Consider the following 16,976-nt stretch of genomic DNA (forward strand, 5'->3'; position numbering starts at 1 on the left):
CATCAAGGAATTATTTCCAAAGGAAAGGGGGCGTTTGGGCGAAAGGCATTTGACCAATTCCCCCACGACCCCTGCGAGCACACGGCAGCGAAAATACCTCAATCAATTGGGTCAATATTAAAACGCAGTTTGATTAAGTTGCCAAACATCCTGCGCAATCTACTAGTTACAACTCTTGGGGAAGAATCTCTTTAACCAGGAGGCTAACATTTCAGTCTCAAATACTCGTCCTACAATCATCTATAACATGCAAGTGCAGGGAGCCTTGACTTTGGTGCACGATGTTGCTCAAGCAGTCTTTGCTTTCGAAATGCACAGATGGGCAATCGGTATCAGGATGTTCTGTACATCAAGTTCGTAATCTAAAACCTTAAATTGACAGCACTTGGTCATAACTATCAAGATAACTTATTTTTTATATTGATTTCATCTGATGCTGTGGTATTTTTTAACAGATGTATTTACTCGATTTATCATTGCTGAGCTTAGTCCAGAGCTGCTTAGTGGTAAGTAGACTTTATATAAGTCAGACTACGCCAGAATCAAACGTCTTTAACCAATGCCGTGCCACTTTTTAAATAGAATCATCTATTAGAATGACATAATTATACACTGTTGTTTTAACTCCCGTAATGTTTCACAAGCTACTCAGATCAGTAGATGCCGAAAAACCTGGCGAATTGAACATACTTGTCTTTAGAAATGGGCACTTACCGAGCTTATAAAATTGGTCAATTGACTTGATGATAATGGATTTTTCAAGAAAGAAAGCAAAAATACACACTCATCAAGGGTGGCTGTTGCAAAACTCATGTATTTGATTAAATGAGTAAGAATTACAGTACCTCAGCTGTTAGTAGGTATTAAATTTGAGTGAAACTGGATTGTTTCTTCCAGCTTTCCAAGAAAGTGCATATATCAGTCACAAGGGTTTTTCATACCTAATACAAAATTATTACACAATAAAACACTATCTCTCGTCGGTCAGTGAAGATGAAGCTTTGTCTTAAGCAACTTACCGGTACAGTATATACATTAATGATTTCCCCTAGACATATGTCATTATGATATATATATACACACACAAGACATAATCTACAATAGCTTCATATTACTCCCTTCAAAATTGTTCAAAAGATGCATTTACGTAGCAGCAATGTGAAAGTCCAGCACATTTTTTCTTCTATACTAAATATACCTATGGGGCAGAAATCTTTATTGTATTTAAAGGTACAATAACAGGAGTTTCCTTCTATGACCATCGTGCCTATTACTTCACTGAAACTCATCAACATTTAAGATGACGTAAGTGAAAAGCACAATACAAAGAACCATTTAGAACAGAAATGGTTTAACCTACAAAAAAAACTTGCAATTTCACTTGGTGTTAAAAACAGTAAAGGGTAAACTGCTTACAGAGCAACAGCATCGACATTCAATTCGAAGTCTGCACTTTACAGTTATTTTGTTAATGGAAGGTATGACTGAACAGTTAACTGATTGTGAATACTGTAGCAGACTACCAAAACTTTACATTATATATACAGATCTTTCTTAGTGAGGAATGGTCTTTTGAGGCATGTCAAAATGCCAGTCATGTCAAAACTAGATTACTCACAAATCATAAAATAAGTTAATGCAAGGGCAAAAATCACCTAACAGAATCTGCAAATGCTAGGAAACTTACATGTTTAAAGCACTCTAGTCCATTAGTATATAGGCCAAGATGCTGAAGACCAGTAGTTTACATTTGCAACTTGTTTGCAAAGCAAAGTTATCACTAATAAATAAGTTTTTCATACAACACTAAAAGTTAGGCATTGTACAAAAGGTGTTCTCACAACACTTTGGTCCATTGGCCTGAAAGACGTCCCAGATTACTTCCATTGTTGGAATGTTGACTGTCACTTCAGTTTGATACAATTTCTTTATTGTCTTCTACCAACTGGGTGAATTTATGGTTCGTTCCATTTTCAGTGGCTGACATTTTCTCCAGACCAGCTAGAGGTGCACTAAGTTCAGTATTGTGAAGCTTCTCCATGCTCCCTGTTAAACCACTGATTGGTGAGCTGCCACCATTTCCCAGACTAGCGGGGTTTGGAGGAAGTCCACCATTCTGAATCACTGATATCTCATTGGTCTTCATCGCTAAGCCATTTGTTAGTGCTGCTGCGTACTGGTTCCAAAATGAAGAAGGGTCTCCATCACGAGCCCGAACAGCCAAATCTTTCTGAAGCATTTCTGTGAATTTAATGGGATTTCCGCTTAGGAATGCCATGGGACCATCTACTGAAAGACGCCGTCCTCGCCTCGCAGGGGCACTGTTCCACATGTGTGTCCCCATATGAACCTATAATGTCAAAATCAGAAGAAATAAAGTTAGAATTACAACTACACATGAATTGGGTACCAAAAACACTGCCATGTTCAATCTATTGAAGCTGGAAAGAAAAATATGTGCACTTTGGGCCCTGGTCAGTAACTGGTCTGCACATAGCTAAGGCTGCTGAATCCAATTTCCTTGTGAGAACTCATATTATATCTGACATCACTAAATTTGTGTATAAACATCTTTATTAGACATGGATAAAATATGTTTAACCTGACAGTCTTGATTGCTCATCAGAGACAAGCCAATGAAGGTTAGTATTCCTCTCATATTACACAGGCAATCCCAAGAGTATTAGTTGTCAGAAGAAATTGGCACAAGAATGTGGCTATCGATGGCTCCTTAAAGTAAATACTGAACAAAGATACATTTAATATTTTAAGAGTCCTTTTTTTTTAACTTTCCAAAAGTCCATTTTCTACAAGTGATCAGTTGATCATCAAGATACCTCAAATTTTATTTACTCTGTGCAAGAATTCATTGTTTCACAAATCACATGCACACAAATTAAGCACATGGCAATGAAAATGAACAGGACTTTTCTAATTCTGGTATACTGTCAATTTCCACATTTTGTCTCTCTAACATTAACCATTAATTACAATTATATAATATATCACCTCATTCCCTGACTCTTCCCTTGCCCAATCAAAACCTTACCTCTCACAGGAAACACAGTACTATCTCTGGACATCTCTACCATCTCTTTACTGTGCAGGTTTTTGCAATATTGCTGAACATCAGCAGGTTCTTGGTCAACCCATAAATACATAGACAGTACTGATAAAACCAACCTGAGCCAGAGGCCAAGTGCTACGCTGGACAAGTTGGTATCAAGCTCAGGATATTAATCAAAACCAGAATTTTGTATTAGGAGATGCCAGTGATTCTGCCTGTACTTATAAACTTGTTAAATGATCACTTTGAAAACAATTTGCCTAAGTAGTCACACAAGTGTTTTTTAAAAAAGATAGTCACTGCATAAAGTATGAACGTATGTAGGATTCATTTAATGGTTTGGGGTTTCTTTGGATCTTTGCATAGAAACAAACCACAATGGACTTGGGGTCACAAGCATTTTAATATGCATGGTCAAGCATCTATTATCCTTTATATCCATACCCCTCTTCCATGTAATTCATATAAAACATAAAACACTTAAGTATTACTGACCCTAATACGACTAATAAGAAAATTACTGTTCTGAAGTAAATGTGGGAATACATGATTTAGATTTCAAAGCCTTTATAGTGAATTAAGGGGATTCTTATTTATAAACAATTGTTTCAGTTAAATGTATGCAGTGTATGATTTAAAAACAGTAGAATTGAATTTTGTTTAACAAAGCAAAACTATGTGATGTATTTTACATCAGGTTGAATGGTGCACACAGCTAATTTGCTCTCACCTTCTCATGCATTTAAAGTTGGACAATATCACTAACTACTGTTTTGTTTCTATTTAAGCTTATTTCTAAAAGTGCCTGCACAAGTTTAACATACTTAGGAAGATAATTTGGAAAATACCTTCAGGTTGCCTTTGGTGGTAAAAGCTCTTCCACATATAGTACAGGCAAATGGTTTTTCTCCTGTATGTGTTCTCTCATGTATCTGCAGAGCGCTGGAGGAGGAGAACGTTTTACCACATGCTGTGCAGTAATGCTGCTTCGGAGTTCTTCTTTGCGGTGCTGGAAGGACAGGTGAGATAGCAGATGCAGAGAGCGGCCCTGATGAAATAAGGCTAGCAGGTGGATCTTTACAGTCCTGGGAACACCCATGCATGAAACCATTAACCTCAGTTTTGATTAGGGATGTCAAACTGTTAGCAGCCACATTTGAAGAACTCTGATTAGGACCTACATTAGTATTGTTGGGTTCAAACAGTTGAGATGGAAGGTCCCGCATCTGATGTGTCAACATATGCTGCTTCAAATTACCCTTAGTGGAAAAGCCACGATTGCATACTGTGCAAATATATGGACGCTCTTTGGTATGGCTTCTGTAATGAATGTCCAAGGCACTCTGACAAGCAAATGCTTTGCCACAGATATCACAAGATGTATTCCTTAACTTACCCCGATCTCGAGTGGGAAATAGCATGTTTAAAGCATCATCTTTAATTATTCTTTCTGCATTACTGGAAGTCAGGTCTAAGGCACCACCATTGGTGGTTGCTGGAGACACTGAATTAGATAAATCTGATAGTAGAGTTCTGTGGTGTCTCTCTTCACAGCTTGGTGATTTTGACCTACGACTATCTGTGTTGCTGTTGGTTGGGGATGGAGCCTGCATGGAAGAGGTAGATTCTGAAATGGCAGGACTTCCAGCACTTTGGCTCTCCATATCCCCTAGCATTGAAAAAGAGTCACTAGTCATTTGGTCTCCATCAGCTGATCCATTCTCACCTGACCTGAGGCTTGCTTGGAGTTGCTCAACAAGACCAGCATTGATCATTTTCATTTGATTCTCAAGAGCTACAATACTGGACATTTCTGATGGCAATGGAGATGGAGATAAACTGCCTTGAGATGCCTCTGCAGATTTGGGTGTATCTGGTACACTGCTATCAGGACAATCGTCCATATTCTCATCTGAATACTCATCTATATCATCAAAATTTTTGTCTTCAAATGAAGCTGTGTCAGATTCCATAGATTCAGGATAGTTGTCAGCAACTGGAGTATTTGGAATCTGGCCTCCCATATGCATTCTAATATGCTGTTGCAATACAACAGCATTTGTGAATTTCTTCTGGCAGATCGGACAAGAATGTTGAACTCTCAATGGTGGCATGGCACGATGAACACCATAATGGGTCTTCAGGTTTCCCTTAGTAGTGAATGCGCGACCACAGACTTTGCATTTGAAGGGCCTTTCACCAGTATGTGTACGATAATGCATCTTCAGTGCACTATGGCAACTAAGAACACGATGGCAAATGACACATTGGTTGGGGTCCGTCATCTTCCTGTCAATATTTTCCACTAACTGTTGCAACTTTGAAGTTTCTGACGCCTGTAAAGTATCTAAGAGACCTCCAAATGGAAACTTTGACTTAAACTGTTCTGACATAAGTGGTATAAGTGGGCTTGTAAAAGCAGAAGTAGTACTTAGACCTGAATCAGATGCACTTGAACTGACAGGGACAGCCAAGCTGGTGACAGAATTAATAGATTGTGTGTTTTCATCTAGTTTACCATTTGAGGTAGGTGAAGCACTTTCTTCCACTTCATCCAAATCATTAGCATTTTTCACAGAGGGTTCTGTTGCTCCCAAGTCACTCTTGACTGAGCCTGGAGGGCTACAAGAAGACTGATTAACTGAGATAGACTGACACTCCTCTGATTTGATAATAGCAGACAAACCTGATATGGTTGATGGGAGTGGTAGACCCACAGATGTGGTCAATGTAGGTAATACAGGTTTACTATCCAGCCAACTTGTTATGGGTTTTTCAGGTGGTATAGACATTCCATATGGAATACCTGTATTAGTTGGAACATTGTCTAAATGTTCTGGAACTGGATAGGGGTTCATATGGATATGGGGATATTTTTCTCTGTGCCTCTGAAAGTGGACCTTCAAATTTCCTTTTGTGGAGAATCTGTTACCACAAATGTTGCATTTATATGGTCTCTCACCGGTATGGGAGCGCAAATGAATCTGCAAGGCACTGTCACTTCCAAACACTTTAGCACAGAACCTGCACTTATGTTTAAAGAAAGCCTCATCAGAGCTGCTTTTAGTCTCAAATACTACCACATTTGGTGGTTTGCCTTTCCTTTGATTTACCAGAGCTGACATTGAGCCAAGGTTTCCTGAAGTCGTTTCGATGCTTGAGAGAGGAGTGGAAAACACAGAAGTGGACGTGGAGGTTTGAGGTAGCAGTGAGCTGGACAAACTGGATGCAGGACTTAGTAAACTGCTAATTCCAAGAGCTGGTGTGGACACTGTCGATACTGAAGGACTGATTAACTGAGAACCACTAATGGTATTTGTAGATACACTTTCAGAGGGCTGTATGGTACTAGGCAATGAGGATGTGTTTACTTTTGGAGAACTACTGCCAGGCTGAGCTACAGTGCTTCCAAGGCTGCTCTGAGGTAGATGAAGTTGCTTTCCACCATTGATGCTGGCAGATTGGCTGGCAAGGCTCTGTGCTAGCCCAGCTGCAGCAGCAAGCTGCTGAGATAGATGTGAACTAAGCGTAGTTAATGGATTAACAGCAGTTCCTATAGTACCTTGGGAAGAGTTGACTGGTGGTGGAATATCTGCATTTTGGGAAGCCAATAGGATTATCTGGTGACGGATTTGTTCAATAAGCTGTAACTGATGGATCTGTTGTTGTTGCAAAGCCAGTAGTTGTTCCATAAGCGCTGGAACAGCAACTTTACTGTTTGATGCACTATTAGATCTTGTTTCCTGGGAGAACTGGGCTACAGCCACTTTAGTACTTTGAAGATTTTCAATGATCACATTACTGTTTAACATTGAGAAATTTCCCAGAGCTGTTAGATCACCTATATGAGGTAGAGGTGTTGTGACAGCTGAGGTACCCATTATGGGATAATTACTGCTTGTATTACTATTGTTATTACTGTTAGCACTGCTAATGTTGTTGTTGCTAGTGATGCTGGAAGTGTCCACCTCCATGGATTCTTCCTGGTCAACTTTTTTATGCTCTACAAGGTCATTGCAGTCTGCTTGACTTATACTATTAATTTTGTCATTTGCTTCTTCAACAGGATTTTCAGGCGATCTTGGAGAGGAGGCTTCTGAAGGAGCTGTTGAATTCTCATTTACAATCAGAACCAATTGTTTCTTAGTGCAATTTTTCTTGTGACGGAGGAAATCAGGCAGTTCAAAGAACTCAGCACAACATCGGCCACAGACATGAGCATCCCCATTCTTAATGATTCGTTCTTCATGCCCTTCTTGTGGAATTCCTAGAAAATCAAAGGGACATGAGATTAGTCAACAATGAGACAGAAGATCCCTCACCAAATCAGAACATGAACTACATGAAAGGAATAAGCAAGGTGGAAAAAAAATCAATGTTTGAACATTACAGTTATTACTTAGAATGAAAATCTGCAAAGCTTGCAACTGGATTCCATCATTCAGTAAATCTCAGTGAATCAAGTAGTTCAGACAATCCATCAAAACATAAATTTCTCCAAATTAAATACATTGGAGCTTAATGAAATTCCATAGAAAATATTGATTTCCAATATTTCATACACATCATCTCCTTGTCCACCGGGTACAAATCAAACATTTGAGGACTTGTTAGATTCTCAAGTAACTGTCAACTTTTTTCATTTCTAGCAGAATAAGAGAGCTTTTTGACAGTTCACTCCCTGCCACAAAACCAATTTGTAAACCATTCAGATTCCAATCACCATTTGACAGGAGAAACAAAGACAATGTCACCTGCCTGCAGAGAAGTGATATTGAGGTGTAATACCTAAATGTTCCATGGATTCTATACATACTCTAAAATTATTTCAGCAGATGGTTAAGTACAAAATAATGCAGAAAACATGTTCAAATTTGTATTTTCAATGTGTGACAAAATATGCCTGCAATCAACCCCTTTAAAAAATCTGAAGAGATTGTTTGAATGCTGTAAATAACACATTTTAAAGCATTTTATCATAATTCCAGAATTGACTTAATTTGCAGGACCTCTAAAATTTCAAAATTGATACTTTATTATTTAACTTTACAAATTATTGTTGAGTATGACAGCATATAGTAAAGAAATTTTGGAAGGCTAATAGATCTTATATATCTATTTCTGCATTTGCTTTGGGAGCTGAACGTTTTGTGGACACACTGGGTACCCATTTAAAAATCTACAGTATTTACATTACTGTGGACCTCTGACCTTTTAAGTCCAACAACACAGGTGCAGAAAAAGGACATCAGCATTGCGACTAATTCACCACACTCCTGCCTTTACTGTTTGGCGACATGAAAGGACATCAAAGACTGCGTCCATATTTCTCATAGAACAATAGTAAAACTGGTACAACACTCATACTTGAGAAATGGTTCCTATATTAATATGGAGTGCGAATTTCTGGGCTTACTCCAAAGCAATCTATATTGCAAGTTAATATTCATGCTATAAAAAGCATCTACTTTCATATGTATTATGACCAAATTAAAAATTTTGGTAGGTATGTCATAAATGATATTTTTTTCTTTGAGGGTAATTACTCACAGAGAGTTTAGTGTAATAAACTTAACTTTTTACAATTTAATAAAAAGAAGAGGAAGTACTTCCATTTATACATTTCCTGTTGTGAACTCAGGATAACCCAAAATGCTTTAAAGCAAATGGAGTACTTTGGAAACATAATCACTCTTGTGATATTTTGATACTACAAAACTGTTTTAAAGTAGATTTCAATAAGCATTTGAAGAATAAATTACTAACAATTTCAAGGTAACTTACAAAATATTTTTAAATGCATGGAAGAAATTATAGCTAAGTATCACAAAGTAAATGCTAAACTGAAATCAAGAAACCTACCCACTGAAACAGTTCAGTGTAATACTAAGGTAACAACAACAAGTTGCTCACTTCCTTCGTTACATGACTAGAAGGTACTAGAGGAAAACAAAACCATGAGGAAAGCATTCTCCAACCCTCAACAGTATTGTACCCAAAAGGATGAGAGATGTAGAATGGTATAACTTATAACAGATTTAGACACTGTGCACTCAGATTTAAAGTAAATCTAATTTTTCTTCACACTGAATGATAAGTACCTCTGAGTGCTCGGTATAACAAAATTTCCCGCACTTAAAGAATTATTTTATGATTCAACAGGCCCAGCTGAGGAAAAATCTTCCTCCATTGTGTTTGACCATCCCAAATTTAGAAAATATCCTTAATGTGAGATTTCTACTGCCCAATGTTAAAAATCTTTACCATTTCTTAATAACAATATGTAGGTGAGAGGTTCCTGGCTACTAAGCTATGGCTATGAAAAATAGCAACATAGAAAAATTCAACCTAGCTCCAAGTATTGTATGGGCAAGATATAATGTTAATATTAAATGGATTGTCTTCTGATTAATGGTATTTGGCTATCAGAACCTTAAGAATTTACTGAGTTACGGATAATATGGAATATATAGACACATACAAAGTCACACACAAAGACACATACACACAAAACATACCACAAAGAAATGTACATTTTTAATTACATGCAATTTTAAACTTGAGGTTTTGTTTTGCAGTTGTTTAATATTATATCAATATAATAATGTATATGCTTCAATTATTAAAAAAAATCTTCAAACCATAGAAAAATGTTCTAGATGACACAGACTGTACACAAATGATCACAGCATATAAATTAGGCAATATACAAAATGAATATCCTTAAAGATGACTGCTGAAGCAAAGATAATAGAAAAGATTGTTCTATGCAGTGACTGACCTAATCTTGAGTATTAAATTGCTTAAACTAGTTCAAAGAAGCTTTGGAGGTTAATGGGCTATACAGTACTTCCCAGTGCCTGATTCTGGAATGATTTTTCTCAAAACAAAATGTAGGCTGTGCAGTTGGGAATACTTGTGTTATTTTGAAACATTTAATGCAAAGTCTGATTTATAGTCCCCATTCAGACCTTTCACTGAAAGATCTTTTTACTTCCTTTTTCGTTCGCACTGTTACTTGCATTTCTAGTCACACTGAGGATTAATTTGCAAATCAAACAAAAAATTTCAGCCCTCTAGCCCACTTCATCCTTTTCAAGGACAGGATGGCTCCCTATTGTTTGCTCAGCATGAGGACAGCAACTTCTGTCTCACAATGGTGTGTGGTCATCAGGGAAGGCCCAGAAAGCTGATCTTGTTTAATTCAGGGATTATCTCTCTGCATGTTTCCCTTTACTACAGAATTAGATAATAGAAAGTTGCCATGACATCAGAATCCAAGTCCATAGCAAAGCAAAGGGACAATTAATTCCAGATATTGGGGAGATCATCTGAAATAATGTGGTTCAATTGCCACACTGCTCAAGTGTTCCTGGGCTACATTCGGAACAATGGTCGCTAATGTCATCTCCTGCCGTACATTCAGTTTAATACCTACAAAGTTGTAATTCTGTGACCTGCTGAGCTCTACTTCTAAATGCAGTTTTAGAAGTTATTTGCATATTGCTGCACACAGTCAAATCTAAAATGATCAGAATTCTATGCATTCCATGTCCATTTAGTTTGCCACAGATAATAAGAAATGTCCAAGATTATTCCTCTATGATATTTCTGCAACCAATTTTTTTTAAATGTTAAGTTAATTATTATTCATGTCAAGTTTAAAAAGGAGATGGAAGCTGAAAACTGTAGGAAAGAAATCAAAACGTGAAGACTCCAAGGAACATGAAAGTAGCAAGAAAATGATTTATCTGGCATCTGGCTCATTTTTGAAGTTTTTAAACACACAGAGCCATCTGCACTTAAGGAAATAACATTTGAGATATGATGGATTTTTCTAAATTACTTGGTTCATCTGTTGAATAAATTAAACATGGATGTTCATGCTATAGTTTTCCCAATAAATATTTGTGAAGTAATGAAATTTCTCAAACACATTTATTTGGAACACACACACAACATCTAACAGATTCATAAAAAGTTTAATTTTTCAAAGTTATTATGACAAAATCTGAAGGTTTAGCAACAATTCTAATTTACTGCCAATATTTAAAAAGTTGTGCCCCTTTGCTGACATGTTAGTAAGGCTCCCCATGTAGAGCAAAATATTTTTCAACTTGATCACATTTATCAAAACACAAAGGCACCTTAGAAACTCATGCTGCTTGGTCAGCTGTACTTAAACAAATAATTGTCAATACAAACTAAATAACTAATGTAGGAAATCACAAGACCCACTTCATCAGTTTTGTAACTCAGCAGGAAAAATGTCTGAAGCACAGACCCACAAGCTTATTGGGGTCTGAATATATTAGAATGAATGCTAGTCAATTCTGGAATGTTAATTTTAATGGAAACACATCTAATTGCATTGTTTAAAATGCATGCATAAGTTTAAATAAAAGCCAATGAACTATACCTGTTACTAAATTCACAATGTCAGATCGTAGTTTACTATCTTGTTCAACATAATAAAGCCTCTCATCAGTTTACCTTTGGCTTTTGAATTTTTATACACTGAAGAAAAATGGGAACTCCAACTGAATTAACATTTTCAATTTAAACGTATTTGTATAAAACATTGAGAAAATGTGGCACAGTTTACTTTAAATACTTCTTTCAATATCGATACCAAGCAAAGATACATCCATGCATTTGTCCTTTATGAATTGTTCTGATGTGTGAAAATGTTTAATAAATATTTACTTCTTTTGGATAATTGGAATGTTAAGTATTTCATGAAAGAATAGTTATCTTGAAAGAAATAAACACTTCACAATTAATATTGAAAATACACAACTATGGATTCCATATAGGACATGGAATCAAGCTAGTTTTCATTCCACTTGAAAAGAATTATCAAGTGTTTATATGACTACCTGAATTATACAATTTTGGAAAAAATAATTAAACAAAACAATATTAGAGTTTAATATATATTAGAAGTGAAGAACTGTTCTAATGAAATGCAAACAGTTAATTTAAAAGGATGGTTCATCTAGTTATTCCTTTCTGATATCACTTTCACAAATTAGTGCCTTCTCCTCTTTCTGTAAACATCAAAAAAATCACCAAACTGATAGTATTCAATTATATCTTTGAAACTACAGTTTCGAAGTATGCCAAACTGTTGTGGTGTGCCGATTGATGAGCTAAGTTCATTTATAAAATAATACCAACATTCAGCTGAAAATCTGGGTGCATCAGAATGAACACTAGATGGGGTACCAGTTGCAACAGCTGAGAGAAAATAAACTTCTGTACTACTGTCCTACTCACACATAAAGCATTTTTGCTTTAGGCTACATACAAGCTTTAGCTGCATAAACATTGGCACTGTGACAAGAAACCAAATCCTTGGTGTAGGTAAGGTAAAACGTGGGAACTACCTGTCAATCACCTCATCAGGGGTCTGGCATTTAAGGGGAAAGGGGAAAAGTGTTAGTGGTTCTTCTAGTACTGATAAGGTTAAAGCTGAAATAAACTACTGATATCCTGCTAGGCTGGCTGTGGGACTGACTTCAGAGGTCAATTTGAATGTACTGAAGTACATCTTGTGTTGTGAACTCTTGTCACCTTCAGATGGAAGGAGGCAGGCAAAGGTTAAAACAGCATAACAGTAAAGTACTTTGTAGCTCCCAACATCAAGAATCACACAGGACAGCAATTTACTACATTGCTAGGGCAAGAACAGAAAATGCCAAAAGTACCTTTACAACAAAGGGACAGTCACATCATTTATCCAGCTCTTCATGTTTCTCACTAAGCTGTTTATCCAAGAATGCATAGAATATCCTTTCAGCTTACTACTGTGCAGCGATAAACAGGGGCATTCCAACCAGAAATAATGCCAAGAACACACATTGCCAACTGCAAATTTATAAAAAATAAAACTCAACCAATCCCATTATAAATATTTTTTCAATCTTTAATTTTATCATATTACTTAATCCAATGTATACTTTTACTGCAAACCCACTGAGCTGCCACATGACATAGCATAAAAAACGCGCATCAATATTCATTTATAATAGCTTACTGCATTCGAAAACACGAGGTCAGTCCACACTGGAAACATGTGCAAAAAAAAGCTTTGACAAAACTATTTTGCATCTATGAGGTATTTGTTAGTTTATATTATAAGGCAGCAAGCAATGAAATGTCAACTAAATCATTTTGGTTTACTCCAGAGTTAATCAATAAAGTTCAAAATAAAATTAAAAATTATCAATCATTCAGGTAACTTGTTGAAACAATAATCATAAATCTGCTCTTCAGGAAGATGGGTTTCTTTCTTCAAAACACACTGAAACCAAATTATTGTTGCTTCTGTAATGCTTGGGAGTGAAATTCTAGCAAACTTGCCTTTCTGCTGTGCAACTCTAATGTGAAGTAAACTATAGGGCTACTTTGGTCTCAGACCCAACAATCAAATAATTCTAGTGTGTACCCCTTTCTGATTTAATGGCTGAGGTACCATAAACAAACAAAACAATTAAAGTTACTTTTTTCCCAAGTAAAACATCTTATTTCCAATTTCCAATCAATATTTGCTCGAATGATTTTGATCTGCTTTCAGCAATAAAGCAATCAGAACAATAATGAGTTCCTGCACATGGACCACACTTCACATTTGCAAATGTTTTACAAACAGTCCTAATGCTAAATTATCCATAAAACTTCTTCATGTTTGACATCAATAAATTACAGCACTTACCACTTCAAAAGAATCTGAAATGCACAATTAGTTCCAAAACACACTAATGCAAGATCTCAAACTATATTTTGCTTACACCTGTAAAAATGTCTGAATTGACTGGAGCAAATCTGGCTTTAATACAACCTATATTCCACAAGCCCAAAACCTCTAAATGACTTTGCAGCATCTCAACAATAAGTTTAGAAAGGGTACATCTTCGCTAACTCCTCAATATTTGACAAACTGCAATGTTCCATTATTTTGAAAGACGGGCTGGGGGTGTATTTACAGCCTCTGCAATGCTAACTGACTTTAAGCAATGATAATTTGGTGGAAAAGTGAAGATACATACCTATGTTCGAGCAGTTTTGTTGTGATAGCAGTGTTTAATGAATAACCCTGGTTGAGTGGTGTTGGGCTGGTTTAATAGTAAATCTCTGGCTGATCCAAGAGACTGAGTGCGCTGTGTGCTCTATTCACAGATCAGGATGAGTCACACACACATCCGAACTAGCACGTCAGCTCCTGCAAATTCCCTAATAGTGCAATTTGTTGCTTTTTGTAACTGGGTGAGCGATCGTGGAGTTTGCATAGCGGACGTGAGTTATCGTCCAAAAATCGTCCTAACGTATCTGGATACCAAGTCAATGGTGCTTCCTAACCCCGGGGCTACGAAATACAACCAGTCTCCTCCGAAACGTCGGGAATGGCAAAAGCGAACAAAATCATTTTCTACTTATCTGATTTTTACAGTCCGGCCTTTTCTCTCTAGTGAAAAACCAGATAATAAACATTTAGCAACTCAACTATGTACAAAAACAAAAAAAAACACAGTAAGTCAATTCTCGAATTTCAAACAAACCGACTGAAGCTTTACATTTCTCTTCTACAAGATCCTTTCAAATGAATACGGAAACGAGGGTTTCAGTAACTGCGTCAAATAACTATTTGCAAGATCGTCGGAAAGCTCACGAAGGTTCGTACTGAGATTCTGCACTTAAGAAAACACAACCGCTGTGGCTTTGAAACCAAATGTTGACAGGCTAAGCATGAATGTGTACAACTTTCTCGCACAGACTACGACGTTTCTGTGAAAAAAAATGCAGTAAACTACTCGCTGCTTCTGGTAAACAGCAAATAAACAACGGGGTCACGTCCACGGAAATCTTATTTCTTTTTGTTCTCTCTCCTTTCCTAACCACTTTCTGCTGGGGTGCCTGCACTTTCCAATCCATAAAGTCACGCAGATTCTGTTGTGGCTCTGCCTCGCATACCCACAGTAACCGAGGTGAACTTTTTTTTCGCCTACAACAAGGTGTTCGGCTCCCAGTGACTGAAGTCATGTTGGGACACACACAGCGCTGCCATCATTACAGTCAAGTTATTTTTAAACCTAGCCTACGGTTGCGGGCTCCTTTCCATCAAAACATTCAGCGTTATTTCAGCTGAATGCTGCCTTTTAAATCCACCAGCGAGCCTACAGGGTGACTTTGGAAGACGTGATACTTGGATTCCACATGTGCTGCTCTGGACCAGCTTGACTGCACGCTCTCGCAAAAGGTACGAAATTAAACTTTTCCTCCTTTTTTTGTTGTTAAAGGGTGTGTGAGGTTGAAAAGAGAAAATAAAACGTAACGGGAGGCACCGTCACCCTAAGTATTGATTTGTTGTGCACCCCTGCTCATCTTTTTGCACATCGGGACTTCTGTACAATTAGGAGTGCAGCCTCCAAACAAGAGGCAACGTGTTAATTGCTAAATCGTGTTAATTTCAAGGTTTCTAACTCCAGAAATCTCCCCCTCTCAAACTTTGGACAATTTCACTCCCAATCAGACTCACCGTTCTCTGCGGATAATGCTATATCCTGGTCCGACTTGATGTGTTGCGGCTTCGCCTGCTTCCGACGCGACATGGTGGTTGATACATCAGCAAGCGAATAAAAAATTACAAATTCTGGAGTTGCAAAATTACGGAAATTGACCCTGTCGCCTTCAGTGCGCATGTGTGGGGTATAATTATGATTATCAATAATGCATTGCGATTAATCATCCGCTTCTTGAAAGCCGATTGGCACGTTTCCAGGCGCGGCTTAAAGACTATTCAAATTACTCGACTAAATCAATTAGCTTGTGATTTGCTGGCGCGCTCTGGCTCCGGGTCCTGTTCTCCGGGCTCTCACCCAATCCATGGCTCCGTGTGAGTGACTGAGGGAGTGAGTGAGCGCGGGGGCCCCAGCTCCTGGATACTGCACTCCTTAGCAACCCCGGGACGGCCAGGCTGCCTTTAACACGCGCCTGGTTGCTAGGGCTACTTTGAAACTGCAGCAGTGCTCTCCGTTTCCTTTATTTACAACGGCAGTCGTGTTCAAATACATTTAGTACCCATCGCTTCCACTCATTCGCTTCCCCTCCTCTATCGTTGCCTTTAAAATGTGTGTGTGTGTTGGGGGGGGGGGAGGTAGATGCTTTTGTTTCCTTTCTCTCTCTCTCTCTGAAATTGCAATTGACACAAGTCTCAGTTACCGAGCTGGTTTGTTACTTTCCATTAAGTGTGACTTGACTCGAGTGAGAGAGAGAGAGAGAGTCGGCAGCATCGGGACTCAGTCGCTGCTCGCCCTGCCAAAGCGAGCGAGACATGTGCGCGTCTGCGGAAGGATGTGGCGTTTGTTTTGTAATTTCACAACATACCGTGAATCAAAGGTTCCGAGCCAGATTCAGAGACAGGCGAACTGGCACGGGCTGCACGCTACCAGGGGATCGTGCATGGGCTCTCTCCTGATACCGTGTTTGGGATGTGCTTTACTTGGCTTTTCAAGTACTGATTGGCATTCTCTCTCCTGCTTTTGTGCAAAACTTTATCAATCAAAGTTTCTCACGTAGAGGCAAAAATAAAAGCATTTTTTTTGCAACTTCCACGGAAACTTTTGAAGTTAACAATTCTGAGAAGCTTACTCCTGCCCGAAGTTCCGCCTGTGCACCGGGGCCACTATGTCCTACGCTTTCCGCATTGGCTATTTGCAGCCGGTGACGATCGCCACAAGATGCGCCAGTTATTGGCATTCCCAGCTGTCAGTCAGAGGTCGCTTAACTAATCGTTGGTTACTTGAGCTTTCAGTCCTGCGCCCGCGATTACTCTCAATTCTGTTATGTTTGCAGTGGAGACGGCGTCGCCATGGCTAAAACTTACTGGCTGTGGGAGTTCAGCTGCTGA

The 16,976-nt window shown here is 38.1% G+C and overlaps 1 protein-coding gene and 1 long non-coding RNA gene across 2 annotated transcripts in view; one reads left to right on the forward strand and one right to left on the reverse strand.

Moving 5' to 3' along the window:
- Positions 1-794: 794 nt before the first annotated feature.
- On the reverse strand, positions 795-15,932 carry sall1a (spalt-like transcription factor 1a). Its single transcript, XM_043706968.1, has 3 exons — positions 15,606-15,932; positions 3,916-7,334; positions 795-2,350 (listed from the first exon to the last, which is right to left on the reverse strand). The coding sequence occupies exons 1-3, from the start codon at positions 15,766-15,768 to the stop codon at positions 1,910-1,912; spliced, it is 4,023 nt and encodes a 1,340-aa protein (XP_043562903.1). The 5' UTR covers positions 15,769-15,932; the 3' UTR covers positions 795-1,909.
- The window catches only part of LOC122558420, a 430,190-nt gene continuing 428,306 nt past the window's right edge, over positions 15,093-16,976 (forward strand). Inside the window, exon 1 of the long non-coding RNA XR_006314126.1 lies at positions 15,093-15,326. This is a non-coding gene — a long non-coding RNA (uncharacterized LOC122558420). The remainder of the gene's footprint in view (positions 15,327-16,976) is intronic.

This window comes from Chiloscyllium plagiosum, chromosome 17 (genome assembly GCF_004010195.1).
Source record: "Chiloscyllium plagiosum isolate BGI_BamShark_2017 chromosome 17, ASM401019v2, whole genome shotgun sequence".
Lineage (NCBI taxonomy): Eukaryota > Metazoa > Chordata > Chondrichthyes > Orectolobiformes > Hemiscylliidae > Chiloscyllium > Chiloscyllium plagiosum.

Bases quoted from the DNA above. Each gene is read 5' to 3' on its own strand.
- sall1a (XM_043706968.1), bottom strand. From the start codon at position 15,768: ATGCGCACTGAAGGCGACAGGGTCAATTTCCGTAATTTTGCAACTCCA. The intron at 7,335-15,605 runs GTGAGTCTGATT...TTGATTTTCTAG, and splicing joins AGCATTATCCGCAGAGAACG to GAATTCCACAAGAAGGGCAT. The intron at 2,351-3,915 runs GTATTTTCCAAA...TTGACATTATAG, and splicing joins CCACCAAAGGCAACCTGAAG to GTTCATATGGGGACACACAT.